The sequence below is a fragment of the Marmota flaviventris genome, chromosome 8, assembly GCF_047511675.1.
Source record: "Marmota flaviventris isolate mMarFla1 chromosome 8, mMarFla1.hap1, whole genome shotgun sequence".
Taxonomy (NCBI): Eukaryota; Metazoa; Chordata; class Mammalia; order Rodentia; family Sciuridae; genus Marmota; species Marmota flaviventris.
The window spans coordinates 94,267,393-94,293,420 of NC_092505.1; the positions used below are offsets into that span (position 1 = coordinate 94,267,393).

The window sequence follows — 26,028 nt, forward strand, 5'->3', positions numbered from 1 at the left end:
GAAGCAGCCCTGTATTCATTTTCTGTAACCCCTGCTCATCTTCCCCTTGGTCCTTGGAAACTACTATTTTTTTTTTGTCACTATAGATTTGTCCATTCTAGATATTTCATATAAATGAAATCATACAATTCATATATAGTCTCTTGTGTCTGACTTTTTTCATTTAACATAATGTTTTCAGGGCTCACCCGTGTTGTTGCAAATATCATTACTCTTACATTCACTCAAACATGCCTCATTTTGTTTATTCATTCACATTTTAGACATTTGGCTACTACAAATAATGCTGTTCTGAACGCTTGTGAACAAGTTCTGTGTGGACATGTTATTATTCTTTAGTATAAGCCTAGGAGTGAAACTGCTGGGTCACATGGTAATTTGATGTTTAATTTTTTTTTAAGAATTGCTAAACTATTTCCCAAAGCAGAGGCACCATTTTACATTTCTATCAACAATGCATGAGGGCTCTAATTCACACCTTCAAAAATACTAGTGAGCATGGAGTGACATTTCCCAGTTTTAACTGACATCTCCCTAATGACTAGGTGAAGCTTATTGGTCCATTTCTTTCTGGAAATATCTATTCAAATACTTTTTAAAAAAATATTTATTTTTCAGTTGTAGTTGGACACAATACCTTTATTTTATTTATTTATCTTTATGTGGTGCTGAGGATTGAACCCAGGGCCTCACACTTGCTAGGCGAGCGCTCTACCGCTGAGCCACAACCCCAGCCCTCAAAGCCTTTGTTGGTTTATAACTGGTTATTTGTCTACAGTTGAGTTGTAACAATTCTTTATATAACCTGGATACAAGTCTTTTATCAGTTGTTATTTGCAAATGTTTTCTCCCACTCTAAGGATTGTCTTTTTATATTCCTGACATTCTTAAATCACAGTTTTAAAAGTCTGATGATACCCAAATTTATCTTTCTGTATGTATTTTTGGTGTCATATTTAAGAAAATGTTATCTAATTCTTACAACTTTACTTGTATGTTTTCTTTTAGGCATTTTATAGCTGTCATTCATACATTTATGTCTGATCCAATTTAACTTTTTTGTATGTGATAATATGTAGGGGTCCAAGTTCATTGTTTTACATGTGGATATCTAACCATCCCAGCACCATTTGTTGAAAAGACTTTAGCACCCTTATCAAAAATCAGTTGAAGTTATTTATATGAGTTTATTTCTGGACTCTTAATTCTATTCCATTGATTTAAAATTTAATCCTCATGATAGTACCCAAGGATCTTGACTATTACAGCTTTATAGTAAGTTTTGAAATTAGGATGTAGAAATCTTTTGACTTTATTGTTCTTTTTCAAAATTATTTGACTTTTCTGAGGTCCCTAAATATCTACAAGGATTTTAAAAGCAGACTGTAAATTAAAAAGAAAGAAAAAAAAAAGAGCAGGAGAGAGGTATCTGGAGATTTCACAGGAATTATGTTGAATCTGTTGATTAATTTTGGAGATATTGGCATATTTACATTTTAAAGATTTTTATTTTCATGAACATATTATTTTCATTTATTTAATTTTTTAACTAATGTTTTCTGGTTTTCAGTGTACAAGTCTTCTTTCATTAAATGTATTCCTAAGTAGTTAGTTCTTGATGTTATCATAGAATTATTTTCTTCCCCTCCCCCTCCCTTCCCCCACTTCCCTTTCTTTTTCTTCAGTACTGGGGAGGGAACCCATGGTGCTCTACCACTGAGCTATATCCCCAGCCACCCCCCTTTTCCCCCTTAACATTTCTTTAGTTGTAGATGGACACAATACCTTTATTTATTTTTATATGGTACCAGGGATGGAACCCAGTGCCTCACACATGCTAGAAGTGCTCTATCACTGAGCCAAAACCCCGCCTGCCCCAGCCCTTTTTATTTTGAGACAGGGGCTTGCTAAGTTGACCAGACTGGCCTCCAATGTGAGATCCTCCTATTTCAGTCTCCAGAGCAGCTGAGATCATAGGCCTGCACTGCTGTGCCTGGCTTAGAATTTTCTTAATTTCATTTCTTGTATTTTTTACTGCTTGTGTATAGTAAAATAATTTTTGTATATTGATATTATATCCTTCAACCTTACTGAACCTATTAGCACTAATAATATTTTTGTGGGTTCTTTAATATTTTCTACATACAAGATCATTTCAATAGCAAATATAGTCTTATTTCTTCCTTTCCAGGCTGAATCCTTTACTTTGTTTTGGTTTTTGTGTGTGTGTGCGTGTGCACACACATGGACATGTTGCTAGGAATTCAGCCTATGGCCTTGCATATACTAAGTAAGTACTCCAATAGTGAGTTATGCTCCCAACCCCCTTTCACTTCTTTTATTGCTAATTACTCTCACTAGTAATTACTTTACTACAGTGTTAAATAGAAGTAGAAAGAATAAAAATCCCTGACTTGTTCTTTTATTGTCTACTCCAAGTTTGAATTTTTCTTTTGGTGGATGGGGGTTCTGGGCATTAAACTCAGGGGCTTTTCCGTTGAGCTACATCCCCAGCCCTGATATTTATTTTGAGACAAAGTCTCAAAACAAATACTGCACCCAGTGATAAGTATTTTTATCATGAAAGATGATTGGATTTTGCCAAATGTCTTTTATGTGTCTATTGAAATGATCATATTCTTTTTGTCCTTTACTTTATTAATGTGGTGTATTACATTGATTGGTTATCATTTGTTGAACCAACCTGGCATTCTTGGGATAAATCTGTTTGTCATGATTTATAAACGTTTATATGTTGCTAGATTCTGTTTGCCAATGTTGAGATTTTTGCATTTGTATTCATCAGGGATATTGATCTATAGTTTTTTGTGATGTTAATTCATTTTCATAGTCCTCCAACTAGTCAATACTATAAAATTTATACCCTTTCCTTAATAAGTAGACTGAAATGAACTTCTTTACACATATCTTTACATATTCATTTTTTCTTCTAAATACAAGACTGCTTTTTAAAAGCATATGTTCATTTTAAATTATAATATTTCTAGATTACTTTACAAAAGTGTTGTAACTTATGTCTTCTCAGAAGAATATGTGTTTATTTCTAAATATATTCTTTAGTGTAAGATAGTGTTCTTTTAAATTTTGGCCAAAGGTTTAAATATTTCTAATTACTTGAATTTTCATTTTCCTACCATGCACCAGGGTTAAACACTGTTCTCCATGACTAGTTATTTACTTTGCTGCACATGATGAGGAGTTTCACTGGTCATGTATTCATATATGCACATAGGAAAGTTCTGTCCCATTCATTCTACTGTCTTTCCCATTCCTCCCCCCTTCCCTTCCTTTCCCTTTATCTACTCCAGTGAACTTCTAATTTTCCCTCCCTACCATTGTGTGTCAGCATCTACATATCAGAGAACATTTGACCTTCGGCTTTTGGGTACTGGCTTATGTTATTTATCGTGATAGTCTCCGGTTCCATTCATCTACCAGCAAACGCCATAATTTGATTCTTCTTTATGGCTGATTAATATTCCATTGTGTATATATACCATTTTCTTTATCCATTCATCTGTCGAAGGGCATCTAGGTTGGTCCCGTAGCTTAGCTATTGTGAATTGATTGGGCAGGGGCTTTTGATAGTAAGGATAGCAAGGATATTAATGATGTTTTGAAATTATTTTCTCTTATTTTTAATTAGTTAAATGTGTCCATCTTTTCCTTTCTAACTTTTATATGTTTAAAACCACTATTTTCCATTGCTTCAGCAGCAAGTTTACAACAAATGCCTTCAAACTGAGTGAGTTGAATAAACCATTCCAGAAAGATGCTTAGAAGGTGCTTGTGAGAAATCTGCTTTGACAGAAGGAAAGAATATTCTCAGGCTTGGTTCTGAAGGGCTTGGCATTCTGCAAGGATGAAGACCTCACACAGAAGAATAGGTCCATTTTCTCTAGGTCAAGAACCCTTGGGGCAACCCGACAAGAACTCACGGGATGCCTGGGCAAACTCCACTCGCCCTCCAATGCCATCTTCAGACGCATTACTGCACTCCCTTTTTACATCCATGGTGCCTCCTGTTTACCCCTTTCTATGACCCCTGCTCTGAAGCACTTGAAATGAGCTTTGTGAAAATGTAGTATATCCCCTGTGCAGTGGGAGTACTGGGGTTGACTGGGAAACTCTCCTTTGTGGCAGATTTGCAATCCAAATTTCAGATATTCACAGTGATGGGTGCTAATTTTTTTTTCTGCTACAGTTTGAGGCTGCACAGACACTCAGGACCTTGCAGACATCCCTTGATGATTTCAATCAAGGGTTTGTAGTTTGGATGAGGTCTATTTACCTAGAAGTCCAGTTTTCACAGAATCAGAGTTAAAGACTGTAGGTGATACAGTTCCATTTGCCCTGCACTGGAGGAAGTCCCCGATCTCAGATCCCAGAGCTGTCACTCCGGGGAGACTCAGTCTGTTATTTAGGGATGGTCATCCCTTCATCAACCACATGACTTGGATGTGTATATCTGGTGCCTTTTCTTTCATCAGGAAGGGAGATATACTCCAACCTGAAGGTCAAAGTTACAGCTGCTAGTCTTTTGATAACTATTTGAAATTTATTTTAATACTATTACATGAGACAAAGTCCAAGGCTGGTCTCATCCTTGCTTACATCAGTTAAAATACGATGAAAGAAGAGATCCTGAAGGGTGTTTGTCAGGGTCAAGTACACAAGCCTCTGAGATTAATTAGAGCCAGGTTTAAGTTACCTATGAACACTTTTCCGCTTCACCTAAGTAACTTTGGCATCCTATCTTTAGGGGTACAGACATACTTGATTCAAAGGGTGGTTTTGAGGCATGAACGAGATAATGCATGTCAAATGCCTAAGTGCTGCAAGGGCTCATAATAATTCTCTAATTCGGCACTACTTTTAATTTTAATAACCAACCTATAGCTTTTCCAAGTTTAGTCCATATTGCCTGAAGGGAAAAATTAAACAAAAATACAAAGAAAAAGGCCTAATCAATGCACATCCCATACAAAAACCTTTTGAGGTTGTGAGTTTTCCGCACAGGAAAATTCCACGTGGGACATCAGATGTAAATGCTTGCTGTGCAGTTGGGAAGCTTCTGGACCCTAGTGTCAGAAATTCAAGTGCAAGGCATTTAAGCATAGTGGGAAGTTGATCCAAAGGAAACTAGGAAAGGATCTTAGCAAACCTAAGGACAGAATGAACTGGGCCTTAAGCAGGATCTTGTATTTCTGTCCCACCTCACTTTTTACATTTTTGCTTCTCTCTTCCTGATGTCTTCATTTTCTTCCACTGAACACTGGCTTTCTCTGCCTCAAGAAAACCAGCTGCCCAGTATTTTAAAGATTTTCATCTTATGGGTTGAGTCTGTGCAAGATCTTGGAAGAATACAGCAATTTCTGGAAAACCAAATGGATGTACTTGGGGTCTGGAAAGGGTGTTTGCAGCTCACTGTCCCATTATACTTTAGTTCTCTCTCCTCAGGCCTTCTACAGAACCAGACTCTATTTTTTTCTCCTCTCGGGCCACTGTAAAATATCCTTATACAACCTTTAGGATTTGGGAGAAAGAATCTTAACTTTTGAAAAACCAATTCTCACATAAGTACTGACCATGAAAACCTATGCACAGTAAAACAGAAAAGTCAAAGTAGCTTATTGAGGATGTCATATGGCCCACTACACAAACTTTCCAAATTCATCAATTTCCACTTCTGTGTGGATGCTGATTCCCACTCCCTCTTTCCTTCTCTCTTAAAGCAAAATTATTTTCACCTGGAAAAATACCGGATGTATTTGCAGTTGCTATAAATGTGCTGTGTTGCATGACCTATTTGTATTTCAGGAGGCAACATTTCCAGTTTCTTTGTTTCCTTCCTCCCCTATGATTTCTGCCATATCAGAGTAGCACCTGCACTATTAGGTACTTTTGCATTTCCACTATAAACTCCAATGTCCACTTTAATCTTACCTGTTTTTTTCTTTGGTAAGATAGATACATTTTTGCTTATACAGATGATAGAAACCACATAATTGAACACGTTAGACACGTGGCCACTTCCGGTTATCTCGTCTACCTCCTCACAGTGGGAAATTCTGCTACAGTAGAAAGTCTTATGTACTCAATGAGGCTCATGAGTGCAAGAAAGTTCATTTATCTGAACTAAACACATTTTCTTATAACTTGGTTGGATGGAAAACAATTCAACTTTGGTTAACTTTCAGAGTTCTGAAAAAGTTGATTTCTGCACTTTTTTTTTCTTGCTAGTATTCTTGTTGCTTTTGTGAAAAAATAGAATTATGGAGATCTTGACTCCATCATCCTGGATGCCCTGTCTCAGGTTCACTAAATTTTGATGGAGACATGGATATCAGGAGATGTTCTATTAGAAGAGATATTGTTCATATTCACATCAGGCATAGTGGCAAATGTCATCAACTATAGAGCAAATGCCCTAACCTACAAAGTTACCCACGAATTCTGTTGATAACCTCCATATCCTTGCACACCTAAGTTGCCAGCTATTCCAAATTTCACTAGGATCTAGAATTTCGGTATTCTGTGTGAAGTTTCCATGTTTAAAGATACTGACACCTTCTATTAAAAAAAAATGTACCTCCAAATAACACAACAGTGACAACAAGATTATGGGTCGGGATAGCAAAATCTATGAATCACATCACTGTGTGAACTTATCCCTACTAAATTAGTTAACTGAGTTTAACCTGATGAACCTTCTTTTGATTTCTATTTTGCCAGGCAATGCGCCCTAAGCTGCAGGTAAAATGAGACTTGCAGGCCATCTATGCACATCCTCCTTCTCCCCAGCTTTTGAGGAACTTATAGTCTAGCAAGGAGGTGGGAATTATTTTTTAAAACGTCACCACCCTGAATAAAGATTTGTTAGTTCCACTTAGCCCAAGGCAAAGATACCCTGAGGTCTCTTAGTCATTTAGTCACAGGGTGACTGGGGGTGCAGAAAGGGTAAGAGTGCAAGTTGTACAAGTCCTCTTGTGGCAACGCACCAGAGAACTAGCTTCTGACCTAAAGGAAAAGTACTGGAGGTGGGATTCCACGGACTCCCCTTCCTGGCTTCATTCACTTGTAGGGGAGAACGGGTTCTCTAGAAGCTTCCAGAGAAAGGGTGCGGGGGAGGCAAATTTGCATGATCTTGCATTTCTGCAAATGTCTTCATGGTGTTTTACCACTCATTTCTTTCAAAATCTTGAAGTAACTGCTTCACTGATGCTCAACTTCCAGGGTTGCTAGGAAGTCTAAAACCACTCTTAGATTTCTAATTCTATGTGACCAGCTCTTCTCCGTTTTTGGAGCTTCCCCCAGCGCTCGTGTTTTGGTACTTGAGGACGGCCTGGACTTGGTGGGAGCCTGGTTCCTCCACTGTGCAGAGCACCTGGTGCCCTTTAGTTCTGGAAACTCATGTGTTTGACGACTTCCCCGACATTTCCTGACCTTTCTAGAGATCCCAGTACTGGATACCGATCCTTGTTCTATTTGGAAGGATAATATTTGCTTAATTTCGGCTTCAACCCTCCTATGGCAATTTTCCAAGAACATTTTCTTGTTAACTTTGTTTTTCCCAATGGCATCCTATCCTTATTTCACAAGACATTTTGCCTTTTCTCATTTTTCTGGATATATAATAGTTTTCTGAAGCTGCTTCTTCCTGTAGTCAGATTCTCCCAAGTTGTTCACTTTGGGCTTTTCATTCACGCCAGAAGCTTTTTTGTCAAGTGTCAGGTTGCCCTTGATTAAGGAGAACTAAGAAGCTAATACAGTACTGCTGACTCAGCTTCCTTACAGGGCAGTGGCTCTTAGTCTTGGCTGCACAGTGCAATCACCTGGGGAACTCGGTGCAGGATCTGGGGATTTTGAGAAGCACCCCCCAGACAATTAATGTGCAGCTAAGGTTGCAAAGTACCACCAAAGGGTACTGGAAATGAACTATTTGACTGAAGATATTCAGATCTTTTATTTTGCCCCATGGAGCAATTCAGGCAAGACTTTAACAATCATTCTCGTGTATGACCATCTTCACTAAATCTCTTTTGACTTCATTTTCAATTGTGTTTCTCCATCCAGAGACTTTCTGTTTTAATATTTTCCTAAGGATAAAACTCTAGGGTTCTGCAGGGGAGATGAAGGGAAAGCTAAAAACAAACCAAGGTGCTGAGAACGTGCTCAGTGGTAGAGCCTTGGCTAGATATGCAAGGCCCTGGATTTGGTCCTCAGCATACATGAAGAGGGGAAGCATTTTATGGATCTAACTGCACTTTAAAAAGCTTTGAAATAAGGGCTGGGGTTGTAGTTCAGTAGTAGAGTGCTTGTCTCGCAGGTGTGAGGCCCTGGATTCGATCCTTAGCACCACATAAAAATTAATAAAGATATTGTAAAAAAAACCCCAAAAGCTTTAAAACAATACAATTCGAAGGTTTTTCTGTCCTCTTCACTACCACTTCAAAGGGACATGCTGCTGTCAATTTTTGAGCTATCATGGTCTGCATCGAGATGTGAAAAACTGAAGTGGTATCCATTTTTCCCTCTGTCAAATTAGAGTTCAGCTTTCTTATGTCAAGTTTCCAAAAGTTTGGTCTTAATAACTTCTTTCCCACTCTTCCCAATAGTGAGGGGAGTTGTGACCTTAAGGGGGAAAAAAAAATCCTTGAGTATATTTTCATTAGAGTATCAGGCTCATGAAAAATTTGACAGGTATTTATCATCTTTACCCAAAAGAATGATTCCCGTTGTTTATATATGAAAATGAACTTTTGAGTTATAGACAATTAGTTTTTCCATACAATCCCCCCACCCCGCAAAAAAAAAAAAAAAAAAAGAGAGAGAGAGCTAGGATTCCTAGCAAAACAATCTGACCACAGTGATGGAATCAGGGTCACAACAGGAACACTGTGCTTTAAAGCTATTGTTGAAGAAGGAGTTGTGTTGTTGTGCTTTATTGCCATTGTTGTTGCTGTTGTTCCTGGAGGAAGAAGATCCAGATGGTTATGAGTTTGTCACAGGAGAGGAAGCACCCATTGTGCCAGGTAAGCAGAGGGAGATAAGACCTCCTGAATTCAGGCATACAGATAAAATGTTTGGCAAACAGGTACACTGTCCACACACTCTGACAAAGAATTAAAGAGGCATTCATGGGCTTAAAGAGTCCACAATCATGTTTCAGCCCATACGGAGAAATCCAGATTTTTCTCTTCCTTTGAAGTGTATCTGTGGCCAGCAGTCCTGCGAGACCTGAGCCAGGGGCAGCCAAGTTGCAGCGGCCCCTTTCCATGGCACTCTGCACCTGCCTGTCCTCTAACAGCATTTGAGTTGGCACCTTCTGGGGATGTGGTGTAAGCATTTAAAAAGTAGCAGCAACAATAGCAGCAATCCTACTCATGGTAGAAAAACCCTACTTAAGTCAGAAAGAATTAAAACATTTATTGGGCATAAATATATTACATATACACTACAGATACAGTTAGGTATTACATATAGCATAGTATTTGCAAAATCTATACATTAAAATTGATATGGCAGTTTTAATACAATGTATATGAAATAGTCTAAAATTTACAATACAGGAAAACATATGATTATTTTTTTTTTCTCCTAAAGTTGAAAAGCTTGGAATGTATGTCCAACAGTGAGGTAAAACATTTTGTCTTTCAATTTAAAGAATTGTGCAAGGATAACATTCAAACACATTCAGTTAGGGCACTTTTCAATTTTGACATGAATACTGAATTATTGTAGCCAACAAAACAAGGTTAGAAAATGCCAACATTTCAAGTTGATAAAAAACAAGGCAGATAATATGAAAAAAATCTTTTTTAAAAAAGTTTCCTTTTTAAACAATTTCTTTGAGGACAAAGGGTAGTTTGCTTCACATGACTAGAATTTCTCGTGTCAGGCTTTCACATACAGAGAAGCGTCAGAGCATCAGAGAGTCCCTCACTCATTTCTACATACTGCAAAAGGGCAAAGAGATCAGGTTAACAGAACACTTTATTTTATTGTTCATGTGTAATGGCAATATATATATAGTTATATACCCATATCACATATACAGATTTGTGATACAAAACAGTGCTGCAGAGAGCAATAATTTTCTGACTGAAGGGATTATACTGAATACGACATAATGGAAAGCAATAAAATAAAGTGCTGTCAGCTTGTATTTCACACACTTCAGCTTCTGATGATTAGAGGAAGAGTATGGAAACCTCAAAAAGATCATCTCTGCATAGCAATTTTGGCTTAAAGTATCATTTCCTTTAAAAAATACAACCAATTCAGAGAATTTCTTTGTAGCAGCAGTTCTGAAGTGTTTATAAAAGGACAAACATTTTTCCCCTGCAAAAAGGGTTTCTTACTCAGTTGAATTTTCATTGCTTAAAAAAAACGCCTTCTCCCCAAAACATCTGCCTGAAATTGTCTCAGAAAATGCAGATGTAATGTCATAGTGGGTCACATCACATTTAAATAGAGGATGAGTTTTTGGAAGGCCAGAACTTTGGCAAAAATACATCTACCTTGATATCATCAGTTTGCAAGAATTAAACTCATTATTGTAGTCAATATAACAAAATACAGAACTCTCTAGTACTTACTACATCAATATAGGCACACAGAATAATTCATTGATCTTAGCACTCTTTCAAGAGATGATTATGGTTTTTTGGGTACATGTAAACCTTTCAATCACTGATAATGGATTTTTTTTTTTTTTTTGGCATTTAATGCACTAGATGCTCTTACCTTTAAAAACACAAGAAAATGTCAGAAGGTTAATAATACTACAGATGTTGCCAAGGAACAAGACTGACCTAAAATTACAAAAGTATAAAACACACAAAAAAATAACATGCTACAAGGGAAAATTAGTACATAAGTACATTTAAAATTTTTACAATAAATAAAGATTGCACTGTAATTGGCATTTAAAGTACTGTATGCAGAATATAGTATAAATAAACCAAAAACAAAATAATGTTGGTTTCCCCATGACTTTGGTATGGGAATATTATAAGCTAGTACAGGATACTTACTGCATCTTAGACAACATAGATCAAGCACAAAGTAGCTATGATCAAGAAAAACCAAATAGCAAAAATATACAAAAAACGGGAGCAGGGGGATATGCTGTGTCTGTTGCACCCTTTTGGAATATATTTGCACCTCCAACTCTTAAGTGTCCCTGAGGTACTCGAACATTATGGACTTCATATAAATAATCCAATGACTTTGGGTTAAAATTGATTATCTCATGACTCAAACATGTAAGAGTAACGCTTTGCACTCCAATAGCACCTGTTGATCAAAGATCTCAAAGCACTTACAAACATTAGAATCCCCATTTTATTTTATTTTATTTTTCATGCATGGGAAAACTGAGGCACAGAGAGGTAAAGTGACGTGTTCAGGTCACGCAGCAAGTTAGTGACAGATCCAGGGAAAGAATCTAGGCTCCTTGACCCCCAAACACCCTGTGCTTACCACCAAATACAATTCCCACTCCAAACATGGCCAGATCAACCCCACAGTAATAGGAACTACAAATTCAGATGACTCCCTTTTGGGTTGTATCAATTTTCATCTGCTGTTACATTAGTATTATGGGCACTGAATTAAGGTATTGAAATTCAATCACTTCATTGATACCTCAAAGAACAGCCTAAAGGCAAATCTTTCAAAAAATGATGAGCTGACACATAAGAAGACGGCTCACATTAGTGTAAGTCATGGACAATGGGCAGAGGCACTAAACTGTCACCAGTTCTTGTCAGATAATTCTGGTCAAACATAACAGAATATATAATAACTCTAGTGATTAGATTAGAAGTAGTTATATACAAAGACAGACAAACAAGGTAAAGCAGCTTTTAAAATAGCTGAACAAGGAAACAACTAACTATTGCACAATGCCCTCTTAAAGTTACTGCTATGAATCAATGTGGTAAAATCTACAATGCTCCATAATTTATAGGTGCATTTTGGTTACTTGATTTCTTATACAGGCAGCTCATAGTGTTAAAATCATAAGAAATACAGATTATTAAACATTTTAGATTAAAGTACACATTTTGATTTAAATGAGCTAAACACAATTAAATAACTGAGTGACACGATGGTTTAGGGCAGCCTTATCTGAGTGAACACATCTTCCGTACGTTGCTATGTGGTGATACCCTGACAACGCTTGCATGAAATCCTGGCCCTGTACCTACACACACTGTGATTCTGGTTACAAATACAGATGATCAAGACAAAGAAGTGACTGGTGAATATAAATTACTAAACTAGAACATAAAAAAATATCAAAGGCTTGCAAAAGACATCAGTGAAAATAGAATAAAGGTAAATTTGAAAATTTTAAAGAAAATATAAGAAAGCTAGCTTTTGGTATCTGGTTTGCTTTTCTTCTTCTCTTCTTCTTTTGCTTCTTTTTCTTCTTTTTTTTTTTAATCCAGTTTAACCTCTTCCTAGTTTTGCATTTCAAAAAGGTGCACCAAAACACTGACATTTTTTTTCCTAGCTAAATCTGTAAAACAAGAGAAGTAAATAAATCAAAGAACAAAAGGGCTTAAAAAAGGGGAGTATCTGAATAAATGAGTGTATTAAAATGTGTAGCATTAATTCGATTCATACCTCTAGTTTCACTCGGTTTGTTTACTTCATTAAGAAGTACTGTAATATAAAGGCAAATAAAATGGACAAAGTTGCAAAGCCAAGCACAATGAGGGCTGCAAACTGTTCATCAGTAGGCATCATGCTCTTCATTTTGGGATCATCTAAGCTCCCCATGTCCCCTGTAAGCATGACCTCACTTCGTTGTAATACAAAAGCCACAGAGGGGCTGAAAGCTCCGCTTAGCTCCTGAGAGGTGTCTAAACAGCGACGACACGCACACACGCGGAACCTGTAGTCTGTGTTGCTCTGGAGGCCTGAGATTTGGAATGTGGCTTCTTCTCCCTTATACACCTGTGAGAAAAGGAAAAGTCCCAGTTAATTAATTTATAATACTGTACTCTTTATAGTGATCACCATGTAACATCAGGAGCCTTGTGGACATCGGCTTGGTTTAAATTCACTCCCCATCAACAAGAGTGACAGAAAAAGGTATATCTCCCAATCGGTTTCATCCACAAGAAAAGGCATTCCAGCTCACTTTGGATAAAATAACAATATAAAATTCAGTAACTCCGATGGAAGGAAATAAGGCACTGAATAGAAATGCAACTGACATTTTAAGTAATAAAGATTTTATCTAGTTGAATTTTAATAATTCAGGCTATAAATCAGAAGAGGCCTTAATAAAAGCAGCTCTACGTTTTCAGTTCCCAAAACAAAGTAATATTTTAAAGCTGAAACAATGAAAAAATCATATAAACAATAAAAAGCAAAGTTTTCAGTGGATGATTTTTTTGACATGTAACACTGACTCAACAAGAAAATCCACTTCCTCCTCCCCAAGAGGTACACTCTGTTCTGTAACTTTTTCTGTCTATTCTGAGTTCATATAGATGGAAGCAAACGGATTCCCTGGCGCCTTAGAGATTCACCTTCATTATGAGTGACTCAGTAGTTACTCCTTTTGTTGCTGACTGTTGTTTCACCATAGAACATACCTCAGTTTATCCTTTTTCTTTTTGATTGACAATTGGGTTGTTCCCAGTTTTGGGGTTTTATACAATAAGAATGCTATGAACACATTGTACAAATCTTTGAGAATTTAAGTTTTCATTTTTCTTGGGCAATTGTCTAGGAGAAGAAATGCTAGGTCATAGGGTAGGGTAGGTGTATATTTATCTTGGTGAGATACAATCTTCCCAAAAGACAAAGACTCAACCACTTTGCACTCTTACCAGCAAAGTATAAGAGTCTGTGTTATTTTCCATCTTTGACACGTTATCCACCGTCTTTCATATTTCAGTGGCACCTCATCCCATGATGTTCTGTTATTTTTTTCATGTGCTTATTGGTCATTCAGATAATCTCTTTTATATGGACATAGACAAGTCTTTTGTTCATTTTTAGTTTGAGTTTGTTAATTTGTACAAGCTCTTCATATAGATATTCTTTGGCAGATATGTATTGTGAATATTTTCTCAGTTATGTGGCCTAATTGTTTTCTTGAGGAGTTTTTTTTAAATGTAATCCAATTTATCACAAATTAACATTTAAAATAATTTGGTGGCCTCTCTCTCTTGAGTGTTATCTGTGCATATGACCAACCTGCTTTCTTTCATTTCAGAGCTGGGATGTTTTCTTCCCTTTAGTTAACCCTAACATAATCATCAGGAGGTTTACTATTAGGACTTGAGAACTACTTAAAAATTATCACCCTTTGAATTGAGTGAGAGAAGGGGAGGGAAGCAGGAGGCCTGGCAAAGTTCCCCCACCACAGTGTTACTGAGCTTCAGCTAGATGTCTTAGAAGAAATGCTATCACGTTAAAAGTTTAAACAGTTTAAATTAGATGCAATGAATAGACACAGGAAAAAATAGCTGCAACTAAACCAAATTATTGAGATTGGACTGATGAGCAATTAAAAAAGGAAATACAATTAACTGAACCCTTTCTATCTGAGTAGCACTGAGCACCTATAAAGTGCTTAAACACGCCTGGTATGTAACACTGCATAGTAAAAGTTAGCCATTATAATCGTTCTCTTTAAAACCTAAAACCAATACCAAATGTACCCTTTAAAGTACAGCAATTAAAAGTAACAGAGATGGGTATTTTCAACTTAGTAACAGGCCACCTTAATAAAGCTGTCAGTTTTGCCCCTTAATAAAAATCCCCTAGAAATGAAAAAGTGTTTGTGACAAGCTCAATTTTATCTGAAATACTTGCCAGCTGTTCAGAGTTGTTGGAAATCTACCGATGTCTCTCCGTGTTTCTAAAGCCTGATGTGTATGTTTGCAAACTTCTAGGAGGAGGTAGAGCCCTCCTTAGTGAACACAAGCATACAGATCTTGTGCCCAGTGATGGGCAGACTGAAAGACAGCAAAGGATCTTACACTTTAAAAAGGCAGCAGACTTCCATTGTTCATTTGATATTTAGCCTTTCTCTTAAGATTTTCCAATCTTACAAGCAGACTTTAAATGTCTTAATTACTGTATTTCTGTTTGGTGACTGTGAGTCCCAGGAAATCAATTGTTTGCTTCTTAAATACTTTTTCAGAATTCTCACTGCTTTGCTATTCCCTTTGTGAGACTGTAAGCATGTTCCTCTTGGCAAGTTACCCCTGTTTCTTTACAAATTGTGGTATGTGCCTTAGCAACAGGAGTTACAGAGCCAGGCCAGAGCAACCAAGAAGGAAAGGGCTGTAAAGAAAACCCCTGTGGTACTGAGAGACCCTTTCTTGCCATTCACTGTTCCAGTGAGTTTAAATGAATATATTAAGATGAGTTCGTTGTCATGGTGATCACTCCAAAGCACACAGCCAGCTATTGAAGAGTTCAGACCATACCTCCATGGAACTGCCTATTTATAAGTTACCAACATGTGGGAGGTCTCAGGAAAACAATGTTGTTGTTTTTTTTTCCTTAAAGAGAATCCTCAGTTGTTAATGTTCTTTACTTACTTAATTTCTTAAATCGAAAATGTTCAAGTTGGAATTTTATGAGGGAAAAATTTTTTTTTTGAAATTGCTCATGAAGGGAATGATTTACAACTTCTGGGAGTGGTACACCAGTTTGACCAGGCAGGCCCCTTGACTGACTGCCATCTGGGCTTTGGTTTCCCTCTCTGCTATATCATAGATACACAATTCATTCTGATGCTCTATGGTGGTATAAGTTAATGTTGTGGTATTTATCAAGTTGGAAAAAGCTGCCATTGAAGCCTCTCTCAATTCTTTTAGAGGAAACACCTTTTGCAATACCTGTAATTAACAAAGGGTGGAACAACAAAGCAGTTAGTTCTTCCCTGTGAGAACTGGGTCTGGACTGATGTGACCACTGGGAGGCACTAGACGTGCTCCCAAGGACAGCAACTAAAAATAGGATCCTGGCTAAGTCCTTGCTCTGCCACTTACTAGTTAAGTAACAGCCTTAAGCCTTAGTATTCTCATTTTTACCATGGGGAGAGTAACAGTACACTACTTCTGAGAGGATTTGCAGATATCAAATGAGAAAACATGAGAAAATGTTTTGTAAAAGGAACATGTTGAAGATAGGTCAATATCATTGAATTTAATGCTTCACATTACACTGTAGGTCAATATCATTACTTCCATTTTCGAGATGAATGAATAAAGCTCAGAGAGGCTGTTAATTTCTTAAAATCTCACTGCAAATAAGGGAAGTGGTGGATTCAAGGTGAGACCCCACCTAACTCAGAGATGCTCACCACTGGAAATGTTCCCATTGTTATCCAATCACATGGCATGACACTGTCACCCACTTAGTCCCCATCTGAGGATGAGTGTGACTGGGTGCAGTCTCTTGGCCTGTGTTTTCCCACGGGACTTTCACATAGCCCCACCATCTCCCTTGTGTATCCATTAACGACTTCCAGATCCCCTGGCCTGGGTCTTGATTTTCCCTATGAGAGAAAACACTGCCTTTTCTTTTTCGTGTTATTGAAAGTTGCTCCCGACTCAGTCTGTGCCAAAGACTTGGGCAGTGTTTCTGTGATTTCCTAATTTCTGCCATCAAAGGATGATGTTATTGCAGAAAACTACTTAAGAATTTATTCCCACAGACGTTTTAGAGACTTTTGGAAAGTGGATATAAATGTGCACTTACATCTATTTAAAAAATTTCTCTGGTTTTCAGAATTTGCATGGCTACATCCTTTTAAGAAAATCAGTCCAGAGTATATTTCATTTCCCAGAAACCCAATTCAGAGAATTTCAAAGAAACTTTCTATATTAATTTTGATGGAATTTCTCAACCCTACCTCCTCAGAGTGGTGATCTTTGAAAATGTACTTAACAGAACAAAGGAATACTACTATTCTTTTACCATTAGGAAAAAAGCTTAATGAAAGAAATAAAAATATCTAATAAGGGAACTTCATAATGACAAATCCAACAGAAATTTAGGCTTTAATTTTTCCATGTTTTTACTTTAGCCATTCTTGTTATTTTAATTGGACACCACCCATCTTTCACAAGCATTGCCAGTACAGTGTGGGATTGTGTTGTATTGCCTCCATAGCGATCTGCATAATGGCTTGTCAAAATAGATGCTCAGTGATGTTCTCCAATTAAAACTTCCAAATACTCTTAATAGACACTCTTACCCCATATTGTTTGAAAAGAGCAAATAACTGCCAGAAATAAGTTCTATGAACATTAAGCATCAGAAACACAGAAATCATAAGGCAACTGAGAGAATTTAGTATAGGCACAGCCATTACGACAAAAAGTGGATTGATAACCGCGATTAAGTTATTTTCAGTGTATTGATAAAAAATGTGGCATTTCTGATGTATTTTAGAAATATCCACTAATGCTTATTAAACTAAGCCTTTTGGATTAATTCTTAGCTGAACAAAAGCTTACCATTCCTAATGCCCCATTTCCCGAGGATTCTGATCTCATGAAGTTTGATGAAAATTATTGCTTTTGTGTAAACAATCATAGTCACGTGGGATCGACCACATTTGTTACTCTCTATTCCACATGATACTGATCCACGGCTTGAGAATATGTTTTACGTACTGTCATTAAAACAATATACATCTATATGTTTAAGAATAGCAAAGACCCTCTAAAGGAGAGAGACAAGGTGGGAGCAGGGAAGCCTGTGCCTTCCAGGTCTCAAGACACAGTGGAAAGCTACAGTAATGAGGACATGGGGACACTGGCACAGATGTGGACAGCTGTCCAATGGAGCAGAACGAGAGTCCAGTAAGGGAGGGCAAAGGAGGCAGTCCCCGCAGCGACTATGATATAGGTCTGGAGGAGCTGAGTGCTCAGGCAGGCCCAAGGCAGAGGGACTGCAGACAGCAGTGGAGAGTGGATAGCACCCTGCACCTGGAGTTATCAGCGTCTTGGCTGAGACCCTGGGAGGCTCACATAACCTTTCTTCCTTAACAGCCTCACCTGTGAAAAGGGTCTAACAAATTTCAACTCTCAAAACTGCCAGAAGATGTAATGAGACCAAGTCCGGGGGGCAGCATGCAAGATTGGCCCACTGTAGACAGACAGTGTTTCTCTGGTTTTATTTAATTAAGCTCTTTATAACCTGTATTTTAATAACTGCTCAAGACACTAAAATTTTATATCTTTCCTAGTATTAAAAAAAACTCTGCATGAAATATCTTCATTTTAGCAGTTTAAAGTGTTTCTAAATAGGTCTCAAAAGGAAAAAAAATAGGTAAATAGTTTTTTAAAAAGATAACTATTTTTTTATGTGGTGCCAAGGATTGAACCCAGTGCCTCACATGTGACACACAAGCACTCTACCACTGAGCCACAATCCCAGTCTATGAATAGTTTTTGAGATGTTTTCAAATAGTAAAACTTACATCAAGTGTGTGAACATGTGTACTTTAGAACTTCTCCATCCATGGTCTGACTATAATGTCCTTACACCAGCAAATTCACATGAGCCAGTGTGGTGAAGCTAGTCAAATCTCATAGCAAAGAAGTGGAGATTTTTCCAGAGAAACACATTAAGGATTTTCAAACAAAGTAAGGGTGGTAGGCTTTAAAATGAAATGTCTCTCTCAATTCATTTTAATTTTTCACTATTTATATTTTGACTGTTATTTTCAAGTATGTGCTTTCTTGCTATAAGTAACAACAATTTCTCAAAATGTGCTTCTCCCTCAATTTTTAACAAACGAAATGAATGGATGTAGAATAAGTCAATCATATTTTGTACAACCAAATGAAAATAAATTATTTGTATCATTGTATTATTATACTTGTAAATCTACCTTAACTATAAACTGGTGGGTATTTAAAACAAAAATACAGATTCAAAAGCCTCTGGTACTATTAAGAAGCCCTCAATTCAACATTTTTGTAACATTTGTGCCTTAAAGGTGCTATGCTTCCATCCTCCAAATGAAGGAAATACCAAGTCTCATAGGATCACTGATAGGATTCAATGGGATAACACAGAGCCACCTTCTTGGACAGAGTCTAGTATACGGTAGGACTTTAAGAAATGCAGCATAAAATGGCACCTAGGGGATTGTACTTCCGGATTTCCTTGCAGGAAATGACTAGGACTCCAGAGCAATTACTTGGTGTCAGGTGACCTTGGAGCCTACCGCACACAACACTTGTAGGAATCCACACGGGTCTGGGGTCCACAGCATGTCTATTGCCTAACAGGACTCAGGAGCTGATAGTGCCATAAAATCACCAGATCATCCAGCCTGCTGCACAGCTGTGCCTCCACTGGGGTCACTTTCTGTGGGACTATGTAGCTCTACACACGGGAGCTGGCCATGCTTCGTAATCCTTTGTTTTCATTGACAGGAGCACTATTATGGGCTTTTTCTTTCGCCTCCACCCAATTTAAAAGGCAGAGCTCCACTTAAGATTTTCTTTATTGATGTCACCAATCATAATATTGTAAATAAGTATATATGTAGCATTGTTTTTACAAAGACTATTTCTGTTCTTGATTTGATGAACAATATGTTTTAAAGCAATTTTGGCATGTTTATTCCAAATGGGAGGGTATGAAGTAGTACTGACCCAGATAACTGAAATGAAAAATCTATAGGCCTTAATTCTGTATCACGTGCTGTATAGTTGGAATCCTGTAGCAGCTTTTTGGGGAGGATCTGAGAAGAGTACATGCCCGGCTGCAGGAGGCTTACCGGTACCTCTTTCCTGACACTGCCCTGTCTCTGAGAACAGAAAGGGAGATGCAACTGCACCATGTTATCATTTAAACAGTTCCTTCTCATGTCTGAATGGATGCAATGCTCATAATAACAATCTGAGTTGGAGGATTATTATTCTTGCTCTTTTAACAAGAGAGCTGAGGCTCAGCGAGGTGAATTAATTACTCCAAAATCACAGAAATATGGGAGGGGCAACTTGTTCTCATGCCACCCTCTGGCTCAAGAGGGAATCTTGCCAACCTGCAGGACTTCTCTGAGGAGCAAATAATGCTGGGCAGGCAATCGTGTTCTTGAGCTGAAGAAGACAGGCCAAGATACTATTACTGACTACTGAACTGCTTCTTGTATATGTGCTTTTTTCAACTTAATTGGCCTAAAAACTCTGAAAAAGTACTGTTAGGTACCCTCACAATCCAAAGTACCTAATAGTTTCTCAAAAAAACAAAACAAAGCAAACAAAAAAACAGGGGTCCTATATCTGGATGCTATGAAACTCGATATAAATTCATTTTTACATGAAATTTTAAGTGAATGCACATATGAAAATTTTCCTGGTGTAAGGGCTCATGGACACTTAAACAACCTATAAATCTAAAAAACAAAAACAAAACAAAACAAAAACAAACAATCCCTCCCCCCAAAAAACCAAAACCAACCAAACAAAACACCAGTCAAATAAATTACTGCTTCTAAAAAATCTCCATTTTGATCTATTTTTATATTATTTTGAATTTGACCCTTTAAAAAATGCTATAAGACACTCATAGCCTCACTGTTTAATTTCTGTGTTGAAAGTCACTGAAATATATTGTGACTCTAGGATGTGCTATAGACTTCCAAGACAGTTTGATGAAAAGAAGATTTTCCTTATAGAACCTTTTATGATACCATGAAGAATTAATACATGTCTCAATATTAAATTCCAAAGATGATATAAGATATATTTACACAGAGATGCCATCCAACTAAAGGTGGAGCTCCTATGACTTCCAGATGCCCCAAAGGTTCTCTTTTTAATACAATGAACCTGAGTACTGATTGCCACTAGAAATGACTTTTTCTAGTTTGTTAGACAAGTTATCATCTTCAATGCTTATATTCATTTTTTTTCTGTAAAAATGATTACTGTCTGAAGAGGGATATGAACAAGAATAATTTTGCTTTATTTCTTATGCATATATCAAAGTGCCTATGCAAAAAAAAAAAAAAAAATCAGTTACATGCACAGACACAATTTTCATCCTTCTCAAGAATGCTTTGCAACTAACTACCAGTGTTTGAAAAGAAGTTAAAGCTTCCTGGGGTGGTGGGGTGAGAGTGGGGACCTCTGTGCTCAGAATGTGTATGAAATGGTGGAAAGGCCAAATAGATGTATTTGTGCATTATAATGCAGAATGAAATTTTAGATAAGGATTTAATGCTTATTTATTAAACCTGTTGCTTGTCCCACCATCATGATACATGAGCACTAATCAGCTAGAACCAAGGCCAACTTAAGTCAATGTTTCCAGCAAAAACATCACAGAAGGCCATGAATACTTGGGAAGAACACTCTTCCTTTTATGAGTGTGTTTTTTCACTACATGATAAATGTCAATCTGTATCTTGCCCATGTTGAATTTACTCTCACCACCACTACAGGTACAAATAGCCCTATTTCTTGGAACCTGCCTTTTCCATGAATGCAGGAAACATTCACTGAGAGCCTATGTACCAATCTTAGGGAAATGAAAAGCAAACACAAGCTTATTAGCAGGCCCCGTCTGATTAGTGCTGTAACTGACGGTGCAAGGTGCACCACAGGTCCTGGGCTCTGCACTGATTGGTATTACCTCTCCTTTTACTTTTGCTTTGCTTCTATGAATTCAAAGCCCATTGCCTATTATCCCTGAACTACAGTCATTTTAACCACTGCTCTGCACACATAATAAAAATAGCCTTCATGTCCAGAACAAGTCAAGGGAGTACTCAAAACATCATGTTTAAGTTAACATTTACTAAATAGGGAGAAGTGATGACAACAAAACCCACAAAAACAAAGCAAAACAAAAAATACTAGTACAAACTGTCCCTGACTCAATCATGGCTTCTCACGTACTATTGCTCCCCTTACTTTTTTCTTGGCAAATGTCGGAAATGCATGGACATGTGTTTATAGCTGTTTAGAATGAGAAAAATATTCTGTGGCAGATATAAGATTGTGCATTATTCTACTGATGTTTAAATATCCACCGGTCTAAATATACAGCATTAAACAGTGGGTTGAAGGTAGCAATCTACTAATAAAAATCTAAAATCACTGAATCCTGGGCATTTTCACTGTGAAACAGTAGTCACTGTGCTTCCAGAAGCAGAACATGTTTACAAGAACAAATAGAAAAGCATGGTACATGGAATAAAAGTTTTTAAAAATATATAACAATGAACACGGAATGAACATACTGTTGGGAAATGAATCATCGTTGAGTGTCAAACAATAAGCTGTGGAAGTTCCTAACAGCTCTCATTTTAACCGTTCAACACTGCTATGGAATGCGACGATGCTACTGGTGTTAAAGATAACCAAATCTAATGGGGAAAATTCTCTTTTATTTGAGCTGAGACCCTGAGAACAATTATATCTTTCTGATAAGATGAAACACATTGTGAAATTACTTATGCTGAAATGGGATGTTCATATACAATGAGATAGGAAAGGGAAAGAAAAGTATACTGCCTTTGTATTTAAGAGGAATGATGGAAACTTTGGGGACATCATCACTGACATCAACCAATACTGGTAGACAACAGATTTAAGATACAGTTTTTGGAAAATACATTTAAAACAATTTAGTCTTTTATCTGACACAAAGTGTCCAGAATTTATTTTGATTTTTAAAACACACTTTATTTGCAAGTATTCTTTATTATTACCTAAGAAACACCAACAAGCAATGTCACACAAACTCTGTATTGAATTGTTTTCACTTATGTATTTGGAGCCTTACTAGCTGAAAAAAAAGGTCTTCACAAATTATGCTAATGTTTCAGAGGACAGGTGACATTTATTTTCATTTATAAGTTCAATATAAATGATGAATTGTTATAAGTGCCACTGAAGAATAAGCCTTGGTTTTCTTAATGGAAGAAATAGTATTACATTGCTACTTCATTAAGTTCCAGAGGATGTGATGGAAACCCCAGAGTATCTGAATCCATCATGGTTAGGGGCCTGATAATGGGTGACTTAGGAAGAATTAAGGACCACAAAGGTGTCTGACTATATGCCAAACCTGTTCTCTTAAACAGGTTTATCATGTGATTGACTTAACCTCACTACTCAAATTACTGGCCATGGACCAGCAACATCAGTGTCCACACTCCAACAGCCAAATAAGAATCTGCATTTTAATAGATTACCAGGTGATTCCTATGCACAATAAAGGATGACCAGCAGGGATATAGAACTTCTGAGTCACAGGCCTCAGGGCCAAAGGATCATCTCCCTATCATTCCATTGTAACTTCCATATAACAAGCAGAAAGGACAGTAGTTAGGTTGGGACTACTTTTCCTCTATGGTAAAATCACTGGCACTTTAGTTTTCAATTATATGCAGATGTTGATACTTGCAAATATCATGGTCAATATCAAATGCAAACATACAACTTAAAACTGTTTGCAAGACAAGCTTATGGTTGAGAACTGAAAATTTAACATGAATACCAACAAATGAAATGTGTATTAGAATTTATATACCCAGAAGAACTGGGTAACAGGTACATGTTAGACAGTTTCAACCACTGATATTTAAGAAAGATGTAGTTCTCTGAATCATTTATGGCCTTGCACAGAGGCAAGGAGCCACACTGAATCCAAAGCTTTCTACATGACATACATACTGAGCCTTACCTGTTTATACTCGGATTCTCTTCCAACCAATACTTGCAGTATGTAGTTAACAGGGTCACCTTTCATTGGTGGTACCGTCTCCCATAAAATTTCACATGAATTTCCTTCTAACTGTGTTACCCGAGGTGCTGAAATACAAATCCACATATCCAAGCTTAAAATTCGAAGTACCACATTAATTGTCAATATTCTAGTACTAATAATGAGAACTCTAGAAAGAGAGAGAGACTAGCCCTGTGACTGCTCTGAGAGGGGGTTTATTTGCCCATCCTCCTGGGAACGCAGCAGGGTGCCCCTTAGGTACAGAGCAGTTACTCCTCGACTAGGAAGCCACTCATGACAAGTCCTCTCTCATCCCATTAGTACTTTCTTGCCACAGGATTCTGTTTTTATTATTTTTTCCTGTGGTTACTGGCACCTTCTGTGATATAGGTCCTTAGGCCAGGTCCTCAAGAGCATGCAGGAATAAAGATAAAGTCTGTTTTCAAGGAAATTAAGATCTAGATGAGGGAAGGGGCAGAGCAGGAATGGAACAGGTACAAAAAGAAATAAAACAAAAGGCAGATCAGCACCAAAGGGACAATGTACCTCTGAGTAAGAGTCTAAGAAAGTTTTGAGGAACAGGTGACATTTGAGAAAAGTCCCAGAGAATAGGCAGCATTGAAAGGCTTTGCAAATTAAGCTGTAGTTACAGTTTTAGTTTATTTTTAGTCCACTGAATTCATCATTCTTGTTTAAAGCTAAATTATATTACTCTTTAGTAAAGCACTTAAACTGTTACAGATTTTTTTCCTTTGGTGGTACTTGGGATTGAACCCAGGCCTCATGCACACTAGGCAACTACTCCAGCACTAAGCTATACCCTCAGCCTTAAAATGTTAAAGATTTTGTAAGAGTTCTCATAGCTTATGCTATCTCTACAACATACTTCAATATCTGCTGTGTTTCAGAATGTACGACTCGTCTCTCTGAACCCAATGACACTTCAATTTCTAATTACATGCAATTAATTCTTTACAGGAGTTATTTCTACTTGCCATTCTGTAATGATATGATACCGTTTAAGAAAATAAAGGTTTTAAGAAAACAAACAAAGAAAGGAGTTGGAATTACTTGGCTAAAACTCCCAAGCAATTTGTGGGAAATTAAATAAGGAATCTTAACAGACTAAACAGTCCTTGAGCCAAGACAACAATTTCCTGAATCTAAGAGTGGGAGGAAGACAGCCCGACTTTGTGGCAGTGTGGGGAAACTGCCCTTCTGAAATAAAATCACCATGAAGTGCAACTGCTCTTCTAGGTTTCCATAAAATAAATCCCCACCAGGCATTTCAAGACACAAAGACACAAAGTTAGTGCCCCTCAATATGGAGAGGACCCTTGAAGTTGGTAATTGGTAAATGTGGCAACCCGTTATTGGTACCCACAAATCAACTAGCCACAACATGCTCAGGAATCATCTTTGTTAGAGCTGAGAGATGAAGCTGCATCAAAGGGTCAAGGTGTCTCCCCTAAGTGACCAGGCGAGGCTGGACATGTTATGCAAATTTATACTAATTATTTAGTCACAGAAAAGGAGCTGTTGCAGAGCCTGTGGGGCAGGGAAGAGGACAAGGCATTTACCATAAACTAGCCCTCAAAGGAACTATGAGGAATCTTTGCAGAGTCCAAGCCAGACCCCTCAATTTCCTGTCATTGACTCAGTGCCCTGGTGGGAGGAGACTTGGTTCCCCATGTGGAACGAGTCCTAGGGCCAAACATATAGAAACTTTTCCACAGACTGTACTTATCATCCTGCCATCAGCCTCAGGGCTGTTTTGAGCAGCAGCTGGATAAAGCCACTAGTGCTGTCCCCACTCCCCCACCAGGCAAGCAGCAGGGACCTGCCCAAGAACAATGCTGTTTTGGGTGAGAATGGCTTGGCCTCAGGTTTCAGTGAGCAACCTCCAGCTCCTGTCACTGTCTGCCCTGCCTTGCAAGTTGGCTGCCCAGTCAGGCACAACTTTGTGGCTGGAAGTAGACAGGCAAGAGCTCAGTAGAGTGACTTTTGTTTCCTCTCCTGGAGAGATGTGGGAGAAGATTTGGATATATAGGGGTCTCACTACTCAGCGACACCTGATTCAATTAAGGAGAAAGAGCAAGAAACTAGTTCCTCACAAAGCTCAAGATAATACTGAAAGTGGCTGCTTTAGCTTTCCATAGGCAGTTCTCCACAGTGAGAGCAGCGGGCCTGGAGGAGAAGGCTGCTGAAGTTGCCTCTATTGGTCAAAGCACCAAAGTCACACGGAGATGAATGCCAACCTCT

General features: G+C 37.7%; 1 protein-coding gene across 6 annotated transcripts in view; it reads right to left on the reverse strand.

Moving 5' to 3' along the window:
- Nucleotides 1-11,352: 11,352 nt before the first annotated feature.
- Nucleotides 11,353-26,028, reverse strand: part of Fndc3b (fibronectin type III domain containing 3B) — a 326,246-nt gene continuing 311,570 nt past the window's right edge. For 5 of the 6 annotated variants that reach the window (XM_071615472.1, XM_071615470.1, XM_071615471.1 and 2 more), the window contains 2 exons: nt 23,725-23,852; nt 11,353-12,993 (listed from right to left, as the gene is read on the reverse strand). In XM_071615472.1, the coding sequence (XP_071471573.1) occupies nt 12,682-12,993; nt 23,725-23,852 (440 nt within the window). In that variant the 3' untranslated portion in view covers nt 11,353-12,681. The remainder of the gene's footprint in view (nt 12,994-23,724; nt 23,853-26,028) is intronic. The other variant, XM_071615469.1, reaches the window with a different exon arrangement.